At 50.2% G+C, this 17,674-nt stretch overlaps 1 protein-coding gene across 5 annotated transcripts in view; it reads left to right on the forward strand.

Moving 5' to 3' along the window:
* Positions 1–927: 927 nt before the first annotated feature.
* The window catches only part of slc4a3 (solute carrier family 4 member 3), a 40,935-nt gene continuing 24,188 nt past the window's right edge, over positions 928–17,674 (forward strand). For 3 of the 5 annotated variants that reach the window (XM_062456341.1, XM_062456343.1, XM_062456342.1), the window contains exons 1-6: positions 928–1,045; positions 4,911–5,150; positions 11,962–12,112; positions 12,375–12,619; positions 13,420–13,574; positions 14,766–14,992. In XM_062456341.1, coding sequence (XP_062312325.1) covers positions 5,097–5,150; positions 11,962–12,112; positions 12,375–12,619; positions 13,420–13,574; positions 14,766–14,992 — 832 coding nt within the window. In that variant the 5' untranslated portion in view covers positions 928–1,045; positions 4,911–5,096. Of the gene's footprint in view, positions 1,046–4,910; positions 5,151–11,961; positions 12,113–12,374; positions 12,620–13,419; positions 13,575–14,765; positions 14,993–16,713; positions 17,286–17,674 lie in introns of those variants that run through there. The other 2 variants (XM_062456346.1, XM_062456344.1) reach the window with 2 other exon arrangements.

Raw genomic sequence — 17,674 nt, forward strand, 5'->3', positions numbered from 1 at the left:
GAGACGACCTATTATCATTAGGTGACCATAAAGATTTTTCCAGCTATGCATCATTTTTTTTTCTTGGAGATTCTTAAGTTGGTGCACAGTTAAAGTATGTTGGATAACATATGCAGCACCACCACGCAGTGTTGTGTACAGTATGACTCTAAATGTGTCAATACTTACTTATTGTGTTGTCATTTATTAGTTATCTAATCATAAGTTTCTCAAAACTGGTATGGTTCTAGATACCAAATCCATGTGCATCCTATGTAGTGTTATTTTCTTTTCTTTCGCTTTACCAGTCTGCTTACAACATATCTGGGCCTGACAGCTCCAGGTTCTGACAGTCTGAAAATCGATTAATATTAATAATTGTAAAGATGATGAGTGGATCGTCCTTTTTTTACTGTGTTAACTAACATGTATTAGCAGAATGTCTTAAATGCTGTAAAGGTTGAGCGGGTAGTTTGCTACAGAATATAATTAAATAAAAAATAAAAAACTGGCTTTCTGTTGAATAGTCAATTTAATGTGATAATCTCATGAGTAGGCTAATTAACTAAGATCATTAAATGAATGTCGGTATATCAATAAAGTATTGCAATTACATTGGGTACTGTAGTTTCTGGTGTTTATGTGAAAACCCAAATGACACCACCCGCTCTTGTTTACCTTCAACGCATCTACTGTACATAACGGACACATTTTGATCGGCTCGAGGAGGATCACGCAAGTTATGCTTTTTGAGTGAAAATTCAACCAAAACCTTTCAGTTGTTTATTTTGATAAAATATGAACCATCAGTGCTTCCAGGTTAACATTATTAATTACTGTGAATAGAATACACACAATGCTTTTGCGTTTATAGTTGTAAGTGCTTCAACGGCCCCAGATGTTCAGAAGGTTGGCTTCTTGCATCACGTGGTTTTTCTAAAGCAGAATCACTCGCAATTGGCTCGGTAGTGGCATGTTTTCACTATGAAAAACCGCAACATCCGCGCTACCTGATCGAAAGTCTATTACCTATTTTACCTAAGTGTACAGATCAACAAAATCACAGGTAAGGTAGCACCAAACAGTAGAATAGTTCTACAGAAAAGAAAATGATTGTGTATCTGTCATGGTTTTGCGTCAACGATGTTGGTAGGAGACACCGCCTCCCCTAAGAAGCGCTATTTCCAAGGTGTTTTATCCTAGTCCGAATTCAACAAAAGACTCACTAATATGTAACTAATCCATCCATTTATCAGAAATAATCTTTTGATCTAATCTTTGGAAGCTTACAGAAATCGTAAAACGGTGCCGATGTATGTGTGCATGTAAAGCATGTGTTGCCGTGGAGTTGTTATTGCGTTTTAATGCGCGTCTGAGAACGGGTTTGCATTCGTCGTTTTCCCTACGAGGCCGACGTTAACCAGAAGAAGTGAATGCTTTGAATCAGTGCATTACAATGACGAATTGATTAATTATGTATTTATGATGCATTGCGTACACTCAACTAACGACACACAAAGCTAAGGCTATTACAGTATCGGACGTGCCGTTTCTTAAGTTGTTAGACTTGAACTAGATCTGGATGACTCCTGTTATGGATTTGTCTTTCTTAACTCTTACATTTCATCGAACAAATATTTTTTTTTTACCAGATATATTCTGAAAATGGACAGTAGGCTAGACTTTATACAACATATACCAGTGACTGTCTTCCATTTTCCAATATTAGTTGAATTATAATTAAATATATTGATCTAAAATCGGTGCAACCTGTCGTACAGACTTGTTAATGATTACAGTGAGTGAGTTGAAATGATTATAACTTTGTTTTCTTGTGCAAAGCCAATAATTATTCAGTTTAATTATTGTTGGGTGTCTGATATAGGCTACCAACACACAGAGCCATAATGTAAACTAAAAATGAGATCTAAAGGTTAGATTAGTTAGAAAATTAACATTCTGATGGACATTAGTAGGTATTTCTGACTTTCTGAAAATGCACTGTTGCCTGTGCTAAAAGCAAACCAACCACTTTGGTTAGTCTGGTTGCATCCCACTCGCCTGTCTAATTATAGATCTGCACATCATCACATAGGAGCTCAAACTCGGCTGGAGTGCTTAGACATCTCAAAGTCAGAGGCTCGGTTGTTACCTGTCCAGTGGCCATGAATAACATGGCGCTATTTACCGCTAGAAGTCCAGAAATACTTCTTTCCCCGCACTGCATCACGTTTTTCAGGATTTCCTGTGTGCTCCTGCTAAGTAATCCTTTTGAAACTAAATCCACAAAGGCCTCATTTCACTTTCACCTAACATACATGAAAACTATAACACCTGTATACACCTACAGTTTCAAATACCTAATGGTACCAAATGGAGGGAACACAGCTACTATATCACAACGTAATAAGTTCCTTTCCACCAGATTACGGCTATCCCCTTTGTTCTCTTTTCTGAATTTGGATGATTCCATTTCAAATATGTACATACTGTATGTATACAGATTGTTCTTCACCTTTGTAAGGAAATTTACAAGACAATTTTGGGTTGTTGAGTAAAAGTTGCTAGTTTTTGGAGCATTTCCTACAAGCACAGTAAATTTGTGAGTAATGGTAATAATGGATACAAACAGCTGAAGCAAGTAAGAGGTTTTCTTACATGGAGTGTCTTACAATTGTATGAATAGATTCAGTCTGCAAACAAACTTACTAGTTGTACACCGGTGGACCCTCTGGTTCTTACACTACAGAACAGGATGTAGACCCTCTGGTTCTTACACTACAGAGCAGGATGTAGAACCCTCTGGTTGTCACACTACAAAGCAGGATGTAGACCCTCTGGTTCTCACACTACAGAGCAGGATGTAGAACCCTCTGGTTGTCACACTACAGAACAGGATGTAGACCCTCTGGTTCTCACACTACAGAGCAGGATGTAGACCCTCTGGTTCTCACACTACAGAGCAGGATGTAGACCCTCTGGTTCTCACACTACAGAGCAGGGTTGTACCCTGTGGGGTTAGGGTCGGAGGTTAAGATCTCTGTGACTAAGGTGGCTACCCTTTCTAACCAGGAAGGTGATCTCGCACATCAAAGAGACAGGAAGGTAGGAAGCCTCGCATTCGTATTGTGGCTCAACTGGCTTGATATCAATGGGTCTATTTTAATCAGACATGCTCGCAATTAAATTAGGTACACAGCCATGTCACTTTAAAAATAACTGCGTTGAAGTGTAGAGGTTTTTATTGGGGTAAAATCAAGGCTAGCTTATTTTACTGTTCAACTCCAACTCCCAGCATTCATGCTTGGTGATTACAGTAGTGTCCATCCCAAGTCTTTGTTCTATCTTCCCGGCGACCCAGTTACAGAGAAGTGGATTCTCAAGGGCATCAGAGGGTGGCTGTGGCTTCAGTTTAAGCTGGAGCAACAAAAAAAAACTAATGGTCAAGCTTTTGACCAAAATGAAACTTGTGTGTGCGCGGTATGTGTTTGTGACCATGCCCTCTCTCTCACTGTCCTGGGCCTGGGGTAATTGCAGATCAACCATCTCTGGCATGTTTACACGGATGACAGACACCTGTTGCTCTCCCTAAAGCAGAAATCCATCAGCTGGGTCTATTTTGGCAACGTCAGGATTATTAGGAGATCCCAAGGTGCCCTCGGTCTGTGTGTGTCCACATTGTCAACACTCTCCGTTTCCTCAGGACTATTACAGAAGGTCAAGAAAACATATGAAACAAAAGCCTGACTATGAATACTCTGGCTTGATAGATGGTTTATCTAACTAGCTGTAATTCAGTGAGGAAAGATTTAGAGATGAAGGTTCAACCGGTATGATATTCATATTCATAATTACGATGAGACACTTAAAAATAAACACAAGAAGTTCATGTGCTCACTGGCCTTCCTGCCAGCTGACAAACTGCACAACAAGTGTTCCTTGTTGCTGACAACAGTAGTGGTGGACAGAAGGTGATCTAGACCGAAGGAGAATTATGTGTTTTTCAACTTGAGGTGGATTTCTTCTCATTTGACTTTATTACTGTGAGTCAAGTTCCATTGTGTCATTTTAGATAAAACAGCTCAAGTGCCTTGGATTTAGATATGACTCTTTGGATCCTGGAAGCTTTGACACATTCTTTGGGGTTCTTTTTTGTTCAGTGTGTCTTATAACATTGAAAAAGCCTGAGACATGAGACAGGTCCAGTCCAGTTTCTCCCCTTGCTCATGTCAAGGTCAGGAATGTGTTAGGATGTGCATGCGTGTTTCATTGACAGATGTGGGATGTTTGTGTGGCTGTTAATGTACTATGTGATGCAGTAGGTGAGTTGTTGCTGGTCCATGTCTGCTAGCTGAGATGTGGCTACATCTCCACGTGTGCTAGCTGAGATGTGGCTACATCTCCACGTGTGCTAGCTGAGATGTGGCTACATCTCCGTGTGTGCTTGCTCAGATGTGGCTACATCTCCATGTGTGCTAGCTGAGTTGTGGCTACATCTCCATGTGTGCTAGCTGAGATGTGGCTACATCTCCACGTGTGCTAGCTGAGTTGTGGCTACATCTCCATGTGTTCTAGCTGAGATGTGGCTACATCTCCATGTGTGCTAGCTGAGTTGTGGCTACATCTCCATGTGTGCTAGCTGAGATGTGGCTACATCTCCATGTGTGCTAGCTTAGATGTGGCTACATCTCCATGTGTGCTAGCTGAGTTGTGGCTACATCTCCATATGTGCTAGCTGAGATGTGGCTACATCTTCATGTTTCTGGTAAATAAGGCCTGTTCCATGGCTCAGGGAACACAGTTGGAACTGTGCACTTAGTGATCCTTCATTTTGTACTGTACTTTCTATATGCACGACCTGCATGAGACTGTGGATGAGAGCGTGTGGTACATGAGTAACTGCAGCCCCTCCACGCCCCCTCTCTCTGCAGGCTATGCCACCCCCCGGGCTTCTAGGAACCCCCACGGAGAAAGAGAAGGGCTGATCCCTGACCCCCTGCTGCTGTACCCCCCAACCATCCCCCTCCCTCCACTCCCCCTCTCCTCCCCCAGCCACACCCAGTCCTGTCCTAGCCCCTCCCCACACACCCCCCCCCAGACCTGCCACCTCCGTCTCCATGGCTACAGGAGGCGGAGCCTCTGAGACAGATGTGTTGGTTAACCTGCAGCAGGTAAGACACACGTCATGTTCTTGTCCTTCATTTTTGCACTTTTCTCTCTCTCTCTCACCAGTGTACTATTTACTGGAGTTGAATGTTGAATGTGTCATGAAATGGCTTAGAGCTCCGATGACTCATCCAGCAGCTCTCTGGAGAGCAGGCGGGGCAGCTTGGCTGGCTGCTGGGTTAGGGCTGAGGGAGGGACTGGAGGGGTCTGGCTGGCTGCTGGGTTAGGGCTGAGGGAGGGACTGGAGGGGTCTGGCTGACTGCTGGGTTAGGACTGAGGGAGGGACTGGAGGGGTCTGGCTGGCTGCTGGGTTAGGGCTGAGGGAGGGACTGGAGGGGTCTGGCTGGCTGCTGGGTTAGGGCTGAGGGAGGGACTGGAGGGGTCTGGCTGGCTGCTGGGTTAGGACTGAGGGAGGGACTGGAGGGGTCTGGCTGGCTGCTGGGTTAGGGCTGAGGGAGGGACTGGAGGGGTCTGGCTGGCTGCTGGGTTAGGGCTGAGGGAGGGACTGGAGGGGTCTGGCTGGCTGCTGGGTTAGGACTGAGGGAGGGACTGGAGGGGTCTGGCTGGCTGCTGGGTTAGGGCTGAGGGAGGGACTGGAGGGGTCTGGCTGGCTGCTGGGTTAGGGCTGAGGGAGGGACTGGAGGGGTCTGGCTGGCTGCTGGGTTAGGACTGAGGGAGGGACTGGAGGGGTCTGGCTGGCTGCTGGGTTAGGGCTGAGGGAGGGACTGGAGGGGTCTGGCTGGCTGCTGGGTTAGGACTGAGGGAGGGACTGGAGGGGTCTGGCTGGCTGCTGGGTTAGGGCTGAGGGAGGGACTGGAGGGGTCTGGCTGGCTGCTGGGTTAGGACTGAGGGAGGGACTGGAGGGGTCTGGCTGGCTGCTGGGTTAGGGCTGAGGGAGGGACTGGAGGGGTCTGGCTGGCTGCTGGGTTAGGGCTGAGGGAGGGACTGGAGGGGTCTGGCTGGCTGCTGGGTTAGGGCTGAGGGAGGGACTGGAGGGGTCTGGCTGGCTGCTGGGTTAGGACTGAGGGAGGGACTGGAGGGGTCTGGCTGGCTGCTGGGTTAGGACTGAGGGAGGGACTGGAGGGGTCTGGCTGGCTGCTGGGTTAGGACTGAGGGAGGGACTGGAGGGGTCTGGCTGGCTGCTGGGTTAGGGCTGAGGGAGGGACTGGAGGGGTCTGGCTGGCTGCTGGGTTAGGACTGAGGGAGGGACTGGAGGGGTCTGGCTGGCTTCTGGGTTAGGGCTGAGGGAGGGACTGGAGGGGTCTGGCTGGCTGCTGGGTTAGGACTGAGGGAGGGACTGGAGGGGTCTGGCTGGCTGCTGGGTTAGGGCTGAGGGAGGGACTGGAGGGGTCTGGCTGACTGCTGGGTTAGGACTGAGGGAGGGACTGGAGGGGTCTGGCTGGCTGCTGGGTTAGGGCTGAGGGAGGGACTGGAGGGGTCTGGCTGGCTGCTGGGTTAGGACTGAGGGAGGGACTGGAGGGGTCTGGCTGGCTGCTGGGTTAGGACTGAGGGAGGGACTGGAGGGGTCTGGCTGGCTGCTGGGTTAGGACTGAGGGAGGGACTGGAGGGGTCTGGCTGGCTGCTGGGTTAGGGCTGAGGGAGGGACTGGAGGGGTCTGGCTGACTGCTGGGTTAGGACTGAGGGAGGGACTGGAGGGGTCTGGCTGGCTGCTGGGTTAGGACTGAGGGAGGGACTGGAGGGGTCTGGCTGGCTGCTGGGTTAGGGCTGAGGGAGGGACTGGAGGGGTCTGGCTGGCTGCTGGGTTAGGACTGAGGGAGGGACTGGAGGGGTCTGGCTGGCTTCTGGGTTAGGGCTGAGGGAGGGACTGGAGGGGTCTGGCTGGCTGCTGGGTTAGGACTGAGGGAGGGACTGGAGGGGTCTGGCTGGCTGCTGGGTTAGGGCTGAGGGAGGGACTGGAGGGGTCTGGCTGACTGCTGGGTTAGGACTGAGGGAGGGACTGGAGGGGTCTGGCTGGCTGCTGGGTTAGGGCTGAGGGAGGGACTGGAGGGGTCTGGCTGGCTGCTGGGTTAGGACTGAGGGAGGGACTGGAGGGGTCTGGCTGGCTGCTGGGTTAGGACTGAGGGAGGGACTGGAGGGGTCTGGCTGGCTGCTGGGTTAGGACTGAGGGAGGGACTGGAGGGGTCTGGCTGGCTGCTGGGTTAGGGCTGAGGGAGGGACTGGAGGGGTCTGGCTGACTGCTGGGTTAGGACTGAGGGAGGGACTGGAGGGGTCTGGCTGGCTGCTGGGTTAGGGCTGAGGGAGGGACTGGAGGGGTCTGGCTGGCTGCTGGGTTAGGGCTGAGGGAGGGACTGGAGGGGTCTGGCTGGCTGCTGGGTTAGGACTGAGGGAGGGACTGGAGGGGTCTGGCTGGCTGCTGGGTTAGGACTGAGGGAGGGACTGGAGGGGTCTGGCTGGCTGCTGGGTTAGGGCTGAGGGAGGGACTGGAGGGGTCTGGCTGGCTGCTGGGTTAGGACTGAGGGAGGGACTGGAGGGGTCTGGCTGGCTGCTGGGTTAGGACTGAGGGAGGGACTGGAGGGGTCTGGCTGGCTGCTGGGTTAGGACTGAGGGAGGGACTGGAGGGGTCTGGCTGGCTGCTGGGTTAGGACTGAGGGAGGGACTGGAGGGGTCTGGCTGGCTGCTGGGTTAGGACTGAGGGAGGGACTGGAGGGGTCTGGATGGTCCCGGCAGCAGAGTGTTGAATCAGCTTATGATGAACCGTGTGTGCACACAGCACTGATGGGAGGGGTTCGTCTTCACATGCTTCAAAATGTGCTGCGGAATGAGGAAATGAGGACGAATACATGAAAACGAGTTGTCGTCGAGGCGATTTACCAAACATAACATTAACGTTATGTTAAATAATAATAAACCCAGGACCCCAGCCTCCACAGCCTCCCTAACCCCTAGGACCACAGCCTCCCTAGCCCTCAGGACCCCAGCCTCTAACCCCCATGGTTTCTCTCCAGCAAGGCTGACGTAGAGACTGCAGCTGGAGGGTGATGTTGCCATAGTGACTCAGGCCCAGATGGCCCCCGGAGTTGCCACTGGCATACTGGTGGTTTATGTAAACACTCCGCCGCCCCCCTAAGCCCCTTAACTCTGCCCATCCCCAAGCCCCTGCCCCCCTAGTGGGTATCGGATGTGGCACCACTGTCTGAGTGGTTGGGGGAGGGGGGAGGGAGGGGAGGGTGCATGTGTGTGTTCATGTGCATGCAGACAACATGACATATTTGGTTTGTTCATAAAAGGATGGGATGCTGATATAGAATATGTTTGTGGAGTATTACAGCTAACACGTTTGAAAGCAGCTACTACAGTAAACAACTTGCCTTAGGGTTAGAGGCTGGGGTTAGAGTTAGGGTTAGAGGCTGGGGTTAGAGGCTTACATGCAAAGAAAATAAACATTTGCAGGTTTCACAAGAAGTTACAAGAAGTTACAGCTGGTGTTACAGTCCAGTCACACCAGCTGGTCCACATGTACCGCTTCATCGAGCTTCGCCTGCCTACTTTACTCCCCAGAACCCCCCCGCACCCCAATCAGGTGACACACCTACCCCCCTCTACACCACGACCACTATAACCAGAACAAACCCACCAGGAGACTTTTGAGACTCACCTTTGTCATCACTACAAGAACCCCACTCCCTTTACCCTGCTCATTCAAGACCACATTTATCATGCCCACTAAAGGGCAGATCAAATGCGTAGCCCAGAGTAACACGATCCAGTGTTCAGACAGGCTGTTCACTCACCATTGTGTTGCGACTACAATGCCATGCTCAGGTTTAGGGCTGGCTGCTTTCCAATGCTGTGTGTTTCCGAACTGGGTTTGCGTTTAGAGCTTATTGTGCTCATGTTGAGGAAAGGGGAGTGGGAACAGAGTGTAGGTTTGGGCTAAACACGCTGGCACATTGGGTTTGAGTTTAGCAGTTTAAAATACCCTTCACTCCAGCTTCACCGGCATCGTCATAAAAAATAATTTAAAAAAAGACGGATTATTGACCCATTTTGGTTTAAGCTGTGCGCTCTGTAGAGTCTGAACCTGTTTGTGAACTTAAAGAAAGAGCAGTTGAGACAGAGACAGACAGAGAGAGACAGACAGAGAGACAGACAGACAGAGAGAGACAGACAGAGACAGACAGAGACAGACAGAGAGAGACAAAGAGAGACAGAGAGAGACAGAGACAGACAGAGACAGACAGAGACAGACAGAGACAGACAGAGACAGACAGAGACAGACAGAGACAGACAGAGACAGACAGACAGACAGAGACAAGACATGGCTGCCTGAAACATTATGATGCACGGTGACTTGGCCAGCAACTGTAATAAATGATTAAAGTCCTTCATACGACTTTGTCCTCGACTCTTTAGTCAAGAAACAGAACGCAGGAATAGAAGCAACACCACTAAATAACGTCACAATAAAAGGGAGGGAGAAGTCTGCCACTCTCTCTCTTTCACAGTGCATGTTAATGAGAGCATGGACTGGTGACAGAAACATATCTGTGTCTGCCCCACATATCTATTCACCATGCAGTATGAGGACATCATTACTGTACTACCTCTATGAAACCTTATCTATAATCCATGCATGGGATCCAAAAGCCTACAGACTCAGTAGTTCTGTGTGTGTGTGTGTGTGTTGACGTTTTCCTGTGGTGTCGTATTGCTATGTCCTGTGTAGTCAATGTCTACGGCATTGCCTTTAGTTTGATTTACAGCACTTTGGTGGACACTTGTTTTTAAAACGTGCTAGATAAATAGATATGATGGATTGATGTTTGTGCTTGTGTGTGTGTCTATGTGTGTGTACAGTGTATGTGTGTACAGTCTGTGTGTGTGTACCTTAAAGTGCAACATGAAAGCCTGGAGAGCTGCCTTGACTGAAGGGTGGGGTCCCATCTGTGACCAGCCCCTGCCCCAGACCCCTGCCTCAGCCCCAGCCCCTGCCTCAGCCCCTGCCTCAGCCCCTGCCTCAGCCCCTGCCCCAGCCCCTGCTCAAGCCCCTGCCCCAGCCCCTGCCCCTGCCTCAGCCCCTGCCTCAGCCCCTGCCCCAGCCCCTGCCTCAGCCCCTGCCTCAGCCCCTGCCCCAGCCCCTGCTCAAGCCCCAGCCCCTGCCTCAGCCCCTGCCTCAGCCCCTGCCCCCCACAGCTCATATGAAATGATCTTACACAACAGAGGCTCTGGTCAAAACCCTTTATAAAGCACATAGAAACATGATATAGTGCCTTCTATGCTAACGCACGTTCATCTCCTAGCTGCCCACACTAAGCTGAAAACCGTCAGAGTACGGCAACACAATTCAGATAGAAACCTTTCTGGTCCCTTTAAACTACTGCTAATTATGTAGCAGAGGGGTTGTAAGCATAGACATATATATATGTCTATGGTTGTAAGGGGGAGGGGGATGTAATTTGAGAAAACAAGGAACTGACCAGCGTCCCATAATGTCTGCACCAATCAGATGCAGCGACAGCTTCATACCCTAAACTTAACGACCTATCAGATGATAGAGATGCTCTCCAGACACGCCCAGCAGCTAGGCTGATCCACAGGGACCCTGTAGAGAATTAGCCTCCCTCCCCACTTCTCAGTGTGTAGTATTGATTTGCTGATCTGGAGTTAGTTACTAAGTAACAGCCCACCTCCCTGTGTAAATGTGCGTGCACAGCTAAATATTAGCGAGCTGAATTCATTCACAGTCACAGCACCTGGCGTCTCTGCAAATAAATGTTCAGTTTTCGTGCTATTTTTGTAAAATCCTGTCATATAGCAGAAGTAGAAGAACAAATACTATGACCACTGTAGATGTTTCTTCTCCACAATGGGTATACATTGTCTCATTGATGTTTCCTAGCAACGAGACAGAGCCGGTGGAACTATTAACTGTTTAGTAGCTTGTGAAAGCTGTATGTTGTAAATAAACCTATTACACTTGCCCTTCTCTCTCTCATCCTCATACCTTTCTCTTTTCCTCCTATCTCTTGTCAATCGTTTTACAACACCACCCTCCCTCCCTCTCCTCCACTCCCTCCTCCCTCCCTCTCTCTCCCTACTCCCTCCTCCCTCTCTCTCCCTACTCCCTCCTCCCTCCCTCTCTCCCTCCTCCCTCCCTTTCCATCTCCCTCCCTCTCCCTACTCCCTCCTCCCTCCCTCTCCCTACTCCCTCCTCCCTCCCTCTCTCTCCCTACTCCCTCCTCCCTCCCTCTCTCCCTCCTCCCTCCCTCTCCCTCCTCCCTCCCTTCTCCCTCCCTCTCCCTCCTCCCTCCCTCCCTCTCCCTACTCCATCCTCCCTCCCTCTCTCTCCCTACTCCCTCCTCCCTCCCTCTCTCCCTCCTCCCTCCCTCTCCCTCCTCCCTCCCTTCTCCCTCCCTCTCCCTCCTCCCTCCCTCCCTCTCCCTACTCCATCCTCCCTCCCTCTCTCTCCCTACTCCCTCCTCCCTCCCTTTCCATCTCCCTCCCTCTACCTACTCCCTCCTCCCTCCCTCCCTCCCTCCCTCCCTCCCTCCCTCCCTCTCCCTACTCCCTCCTCTCTCTCCCTACTCCCTCCTCTCTCTCCCTACTCCCTCCTCCCTCTCTCTCCCTACTCCCTCCTCCCTCCCTTTCCATCTCCCTCCCTCTCCCTCCTCCCTCCCTCCCTCTCCCTACTCCCTCCTCCCTCCCTCCCTCCCTCTCCCTACTCCCTCCTCCCTCCCTCTCTCTCCCTACTCCCTCCTCCCTTTCCATCTCCCTCCCTCTCTCTCCCTTCCTCCCCCTCTCTCTCCACCCTCTCCACCCTCCATCCCGGCTCCTCTCTGTCCTCTCCTTCCCCAGGTAAAGGTGGTGGAGGAGGATGAGGAGGAAGAGGAGGAGGAGGGGAGCTGGGAGAAGGCTTTGTCTGTGGAGAGGTTTGGTGACATCATCTCAGACTCCTCCTGTGGTGGAGAGAAGATGGGGCGCAACTACAACGAGAAGGACTTTGAGTGTAAGCAGAGCCAAACGTGAATCCTGACATGATGCTATGAAACACTCTGCTCTAGAAACTCTCTAATCTGAAACACACTGCTCTAGAAACACTCTGTTCTGAAACACACTGCTCTGAAACACTCTGATCTAGAAACACTCTGCTCTAGAAACACACAGCTCTAGAAACACTCTGCTCTAGAAACACACTGCTCTAGAAACAGTCTGCTAATGAGGGTTACACAGCCTCAACGGAGGTTGTCATGTTTGACCTCTCTCATCAGATCACAGACACACCTTTCATCACACCCACCACCCCCTGTCCACCCACCTGCCCCCGACCCAGCGCCTGCGCAGGAGGGCCCTGAGCATGGACCGCCGCCGCAAGAAGAAGCGCAAGAAGAAGAAGACGTCCATGCCGCCCTCCGAGGTCACGCCCACCATCCAGGAGGAGGACGAGGAGGAGGCCGGGGAGGAGGCTGAAGGCCTTGCATCCACACCCTTGGAGATACCTGAGGACCAATCACAGGTGAGGGACTGTTCCTGAGGACCAGTCACCTTTAGCTGTTTTATTATTGGTCCATTCAAATCATATTTGAAAACAGGAACTGTAATTTGTCTTAGAATAAAGTTCTTGATAGAGAAGGCAGGGCACGCCTTTCACTCGGATGAGCCCTGTGAGAAAGAGCAGGTTGCTGACACAGGGAAGATGAAAATCTTTCTAAGTACTAGTTTAACAGGTGTCCGAATGACAGTGAGAGAGAGAACAGAAAGATACTGGTAGAGAGCGAAAAGAGAGAGAGTGCTGATATTCACAATGAAGCAGGAGTTGAAAAGGTAAAGTTATTATACAATACATTTATATGTTGATTTTTTTTTCTAGTCCTAGACTGACAAATCTGAGAATTGAATATAGTTCAATGGATTCTGATGGATTTATTTTAACCTTGATTGTTATGTGTATGCTCTGACAGAGTATTTTGTGTCAAACACCAAGTGGGATATTTTTCATCAAGGTAATTTGTACAGTAAGTGCAGATGACAAACTGCTACGGACATTTCAACGCCAATTAGTGTCAAGAATCATGCAAGTTGAGAACAATAACTCAGACAAGACAGAAATATGTTGTGCTAATCCTCTCCTTCCCTACTGTCACAGTATGTACTGAATAACCAATGTTACCAACTTCCACTCCTCTCCCTCTCACCTTACTCTCCTGTCCCTGAACCTCCTATCCTCTCTCCTCTCCCTCTCACCTTACTCTCCTGTCCCCGAACCTCCTCTCCTCCCTTCTCCCTCTTAACTTCCTCCTCTCCTCTTCGTCTCAGTTCAGTCTGGGGAGCGAGGAGGACTTAGCACCCCCCCTCCCGCCAACCACCACCTTCCACGTGGAGAGAGAACAGCCTCCAGAGGGCGCTCCAGCGGAGGAGAAGGAGGAGGAAGGAGTGACACCAGAGCAGGTGGAGGAGGAGTCACCCAACAGGTGCGCCCTTGTCCTGTTGGAAATCTTTCCTCTCTTCCTTCCTCTGTTTCCTTCCCTTCCTTCATTGAAGGAATGACATCATAACTGATTGAAACAAATATGTGTGTGTGTGTGTGTGTGTGTGTGCGTGTGTGTGCGTGCATGTCTAATGGCTCGTAGCAGGCACTCTCACCTAGATATGATCTGTCAAAGGACAAACAAAACACACACACACACATCCACCAGAACATGAATTATTTGGTAATGCCTTGAATAATGTATGAGATGCTGGGAGAGCAGGACAGGATGGAGGTCCAGGTTCTCTAACCCTCTGATGGGAAACATCCCCTCAGCATTTCATCCAGTGGGTTTGCTGCAATGCTGAAAGAAACATTTTGCCGATGTCATGTTATTTTACGCTATTGTTTATGAAAGCTACTGATGGCTTGCACTTTGAGGACAGCAGTGCAGGTTGAGGCTGTGGTGTTGACATGTAGCGCCCTCTGTTGGCAGATGACCACACTGCTGCTAACAGCCTGATTTGATGTCATACTAGCATGGTCAAGAAGCTTTTAGATTTAGATTGTAAAACAGGTTTTGATTATAATGGGGTTTTCCCCCCAGTCTCTAGCACTTGACATGTCAGTCTATGGAAACCAATTTTCTATGAGTATCACAGTATTTGAATCCTTAAATTACAATCTGTAAAGTTCCACGCTAATTCTTTTACTCTTACATTTAGTCATTTAGCAGACGCTCTTATCCAGAGTGACTTACAGTAAGTACAGGGACATTCCCCCAAGGCAAGTAGGGTGAAGTGCCTTGCCCAAGGACATAACGTCATGTGGCACGGCCCAGAATCGAACCAACAACCTTCAGATTACTAGCCCGAATCCCTAACCGCTTAGCCATCTGACTCCCTTTTGATACAATATGAATGAAAAATCGTCTTAACAGTACTCCCAATGGATCGAATTGTTCATCCCAAACAATCATTCCACATTTAAAAAAAATATAATAATCGGATAATACAAGCCTTTCTATACCACCTCACACAGCCTGAAACAGCACAGGGTTAGGGTTAGGGTTTCAGCACAGCTCAAACCCCAGCCTCACAAGCCTTCTAACCACCCCTCCCCCCAGTCCCCCAGCATCTGTAACCCAAACCACTGACCACCCATCCAACCATGCCCCTCCTCTCCCCTGCTCCAGGTTCCCGCCGTCGGCCGACCTGGGTCCGGCCGTGACCACGCTGGGCTGGTTCCGCCGGAGGCCGTCCCCCCAGCGGGCAGCCGGGGCGCAGCGGGCCAGCTACGACCTGCGGGAGCGCGTCTGCATCGGCAGCATGACCGCCCTGGAGACGGCCGTCTACCAGAAGGTTCCCACTGACGAGGCCGAGGCCCAGATGCTGGCCAGCGCCGACCTGGATGACATGAAGAGTGAGGCCCGCTGCTGTTACCGGTTACTTACTGGTAGTATGGTTGTGTGTGTGGTTGTGTGTGTGTCGTGTGTGTATACATGTGCATTTTGGTACTGGGAGGAGTCAGGAGGGTGAGGGTCAGGAGAGAGAGTCTCTAACATTCTGATGAACTCTGACCTCTAACTAGGTGTGTTGGGATGTTTCCAGGCTGGTGACAGTGTGTCTCTGTACAGGGACAACTGACGCTAAAAGTTAAGTAGTTTAAAGGGTGTATGCAGCAAGTGGAGAGAGAGAAATATAGAGGGAGAGGGTTACAGAGTGATGAGAAAATAATTAAGGAAATAAAATACTTTTTTCAGAAAAGCAGAACCCCTCTGCAGAACTACAGAGGGGTGTGAGACTGAAAGAGGGAGGGAGACAGAAGGAGAGAGACAGAGAGAGAGACAGTGTCAGAGAGAGACAGACAGAGAGAGATAGATAGAGAGACAGGGAAAAAGAGAGAGACAGTGTCAGAGAGAGAGAGAGAGATAGAGAGGGGGGGTCATGTGTGGCGAGTTGAAACAAACCCGGGGCAATAATTAACACAGAGGCAAAGAGGAGTCGATTCTCCTTCAGCAGTGACCCTGCCCTGGGCCCTTTCTGCTCTCACATCACAGGGAGCCATCGAGCGGCCAGGCCTCCACCGCCCGGCCAGGCCTCCACCAGGCTCAGGAGACAGGAAGCACCAGGCCTCCACCAGGCTCAGGAGACAGGAAGCACCTCTCATATCCTGTCCACTTCTGTTTCACTCAATCCATATTTTGCGTTCATTCATTTGCGGGATGGGTGGATGAATAGAGGGATGGATGTGAATGGTAGTTTTTACACAAACTGGGTCATTGATTTCTGTCGGCAGGCTGTTGTAGAAGGTCTATTTTAAACAGTTCCGTTTTGGTTATGTTCATCTTTGCCACATGATGTTTTACTACAGTAAGCGAGTTCAATAGGATATTGTATCACAGTTACCAGACTGTAGTCTGTAAGGCTCAGGTGAGATGAAGTACCTGCAGCTTTCTGTTCTTTTGAGCACCTGATGGGCAGGGAGTCAGTGAACTGAACTGAAGCCAGTGACGCAAGAGCATTAAAGGTAATCACGGTTTCCATGGAGACGGGTGAAGGAGAGGAGGCTAGTTTCCCGGCACCATGTTGTCTCTCTCTGCAGACGGGGCATCTCTCCTGCAGAGCACAAGGAGAGGAGGCCGCCATGAAACCCAGAAGGGGCGTGACCCCTTTAAATGAGGCTTACCCTGCCCCACCAAGCAGGGTTGGGATCAATGGACTATCTATCCATATACATCATGGAACAGAGAGAAGCTGATGTGACTAACTCGCGGTCGAAAAAAAACTGGAATGCTCTGTATCGATATTTTCTGCTGGAATGTTGGATGGAGAGAGTTGCTCTCTGTCGCTGTGGAAGGATCATGACTGGAGTAGCTTCTCTGCTGCTGAGATGGACATCCTGCCAGGGGCTAGCTCGTAGCTCGTAGCTCTTAGCTTCTATTCCTGTCCAGCTCCACCCATGTGCATTCTGAGGATCCGACAACGTTGTGACACATGTTGAGGTTCATCATCGGGTGGACGAGCACGTAGTTTTCTGGAATCCCGTATATCTGTTTTTTTCGTCGCTATTTCAGCTTCATTTCTTGGTCCGTGGACCTGCTTGGAAAAGTTTGAATGAGCTTGAAGGAGTTTTCTGAAGGGATTACTAGACGTGACGGATTGTTCTGCGTTTCACACCAAAGCTTCTGTCTGGCGTCCCAGCCGGGCATCGCCACGACACCTACTTGGTGAACGAAGACATTGTTAGAAGCTCGAGCTCAGGAGTGTGAAACTGCCTCTTGCAGCCTAACCTAGACGCCTGAACCACAGGTCCTGTATGTCAGAACCAAAGCCTCGCCACCCGTGAGCCACCACAAACCAGGACGTGCAGGATCGGGGAGCCCTGGATGAGCTGGGGGTCCGGGGCCAGAGCGAGGGGGAGGTGGAGGAACCGGCTGGGGAGATGACAGACGCAGACGTGCAGGAGGGCACTGGGGGGCCCTCGGAGGGGGAGCGCACCCTGGAGAACCCTGCAGCAGAGCCCCCCGTGGGGGCCCAGCGGGGCACGGGCGCCCTCGCTCACAACATCTCCACCCGCCACCCACCACCGGCACATCGCATGTCAGGCTACATGGAGGGCTTTGGGGACTTTGAGGAATTTGTTTTGGATTTCGACGACTATGACCTCCTCGAGTCTATCCACTCACATCTGGGCTCACCGGAGGAAACAGACAGTAAGTACACTTCTGGGATGTGCAGGACCCTGGAGGAACAGGGGGTCGTTCTGGAGGAACAGGGTGTCGTTCTGGAGGAACAGGGTGTCGTTCTGCAGGAACAGGGATACTCGACAAACACAGAATCTGCAACTCCTGGTTTTGGGCTTGTTGGTAGGAGAGCATTGGCAAAAGGGAATGTTACTTAAGAGAGTTTAGGGTTTGACAAATGCCCAACAACAAATTTTCGTAGCAAAACATAGCAAACTGGTCCGTGGAACTAAGTTGGGAGCCAACTTCGTTTACAGAGAAAAATCATACAGATTGATTGGTTGTATTAATGGTTGTAACGGTTTGTTACACCCTGACAGATTTAGTGTGTTTTGTTCATTCTCTGGAACGTGTTCCTG

Source organism: Osmerus eperlanus, chromosome 3, assembly GCF_963692335.1.
Source record: "Osmerus eperlanus chromosome 3, fOsmEpe2.1, whole genome shotgun sequence".
NCBI classification, from domain to species: Eukaryota; Metazoa; Chordata; class Actinopteri; order Osmeriformes; family Osmeridae; genus Osmerus; species Osmerus eperlanus.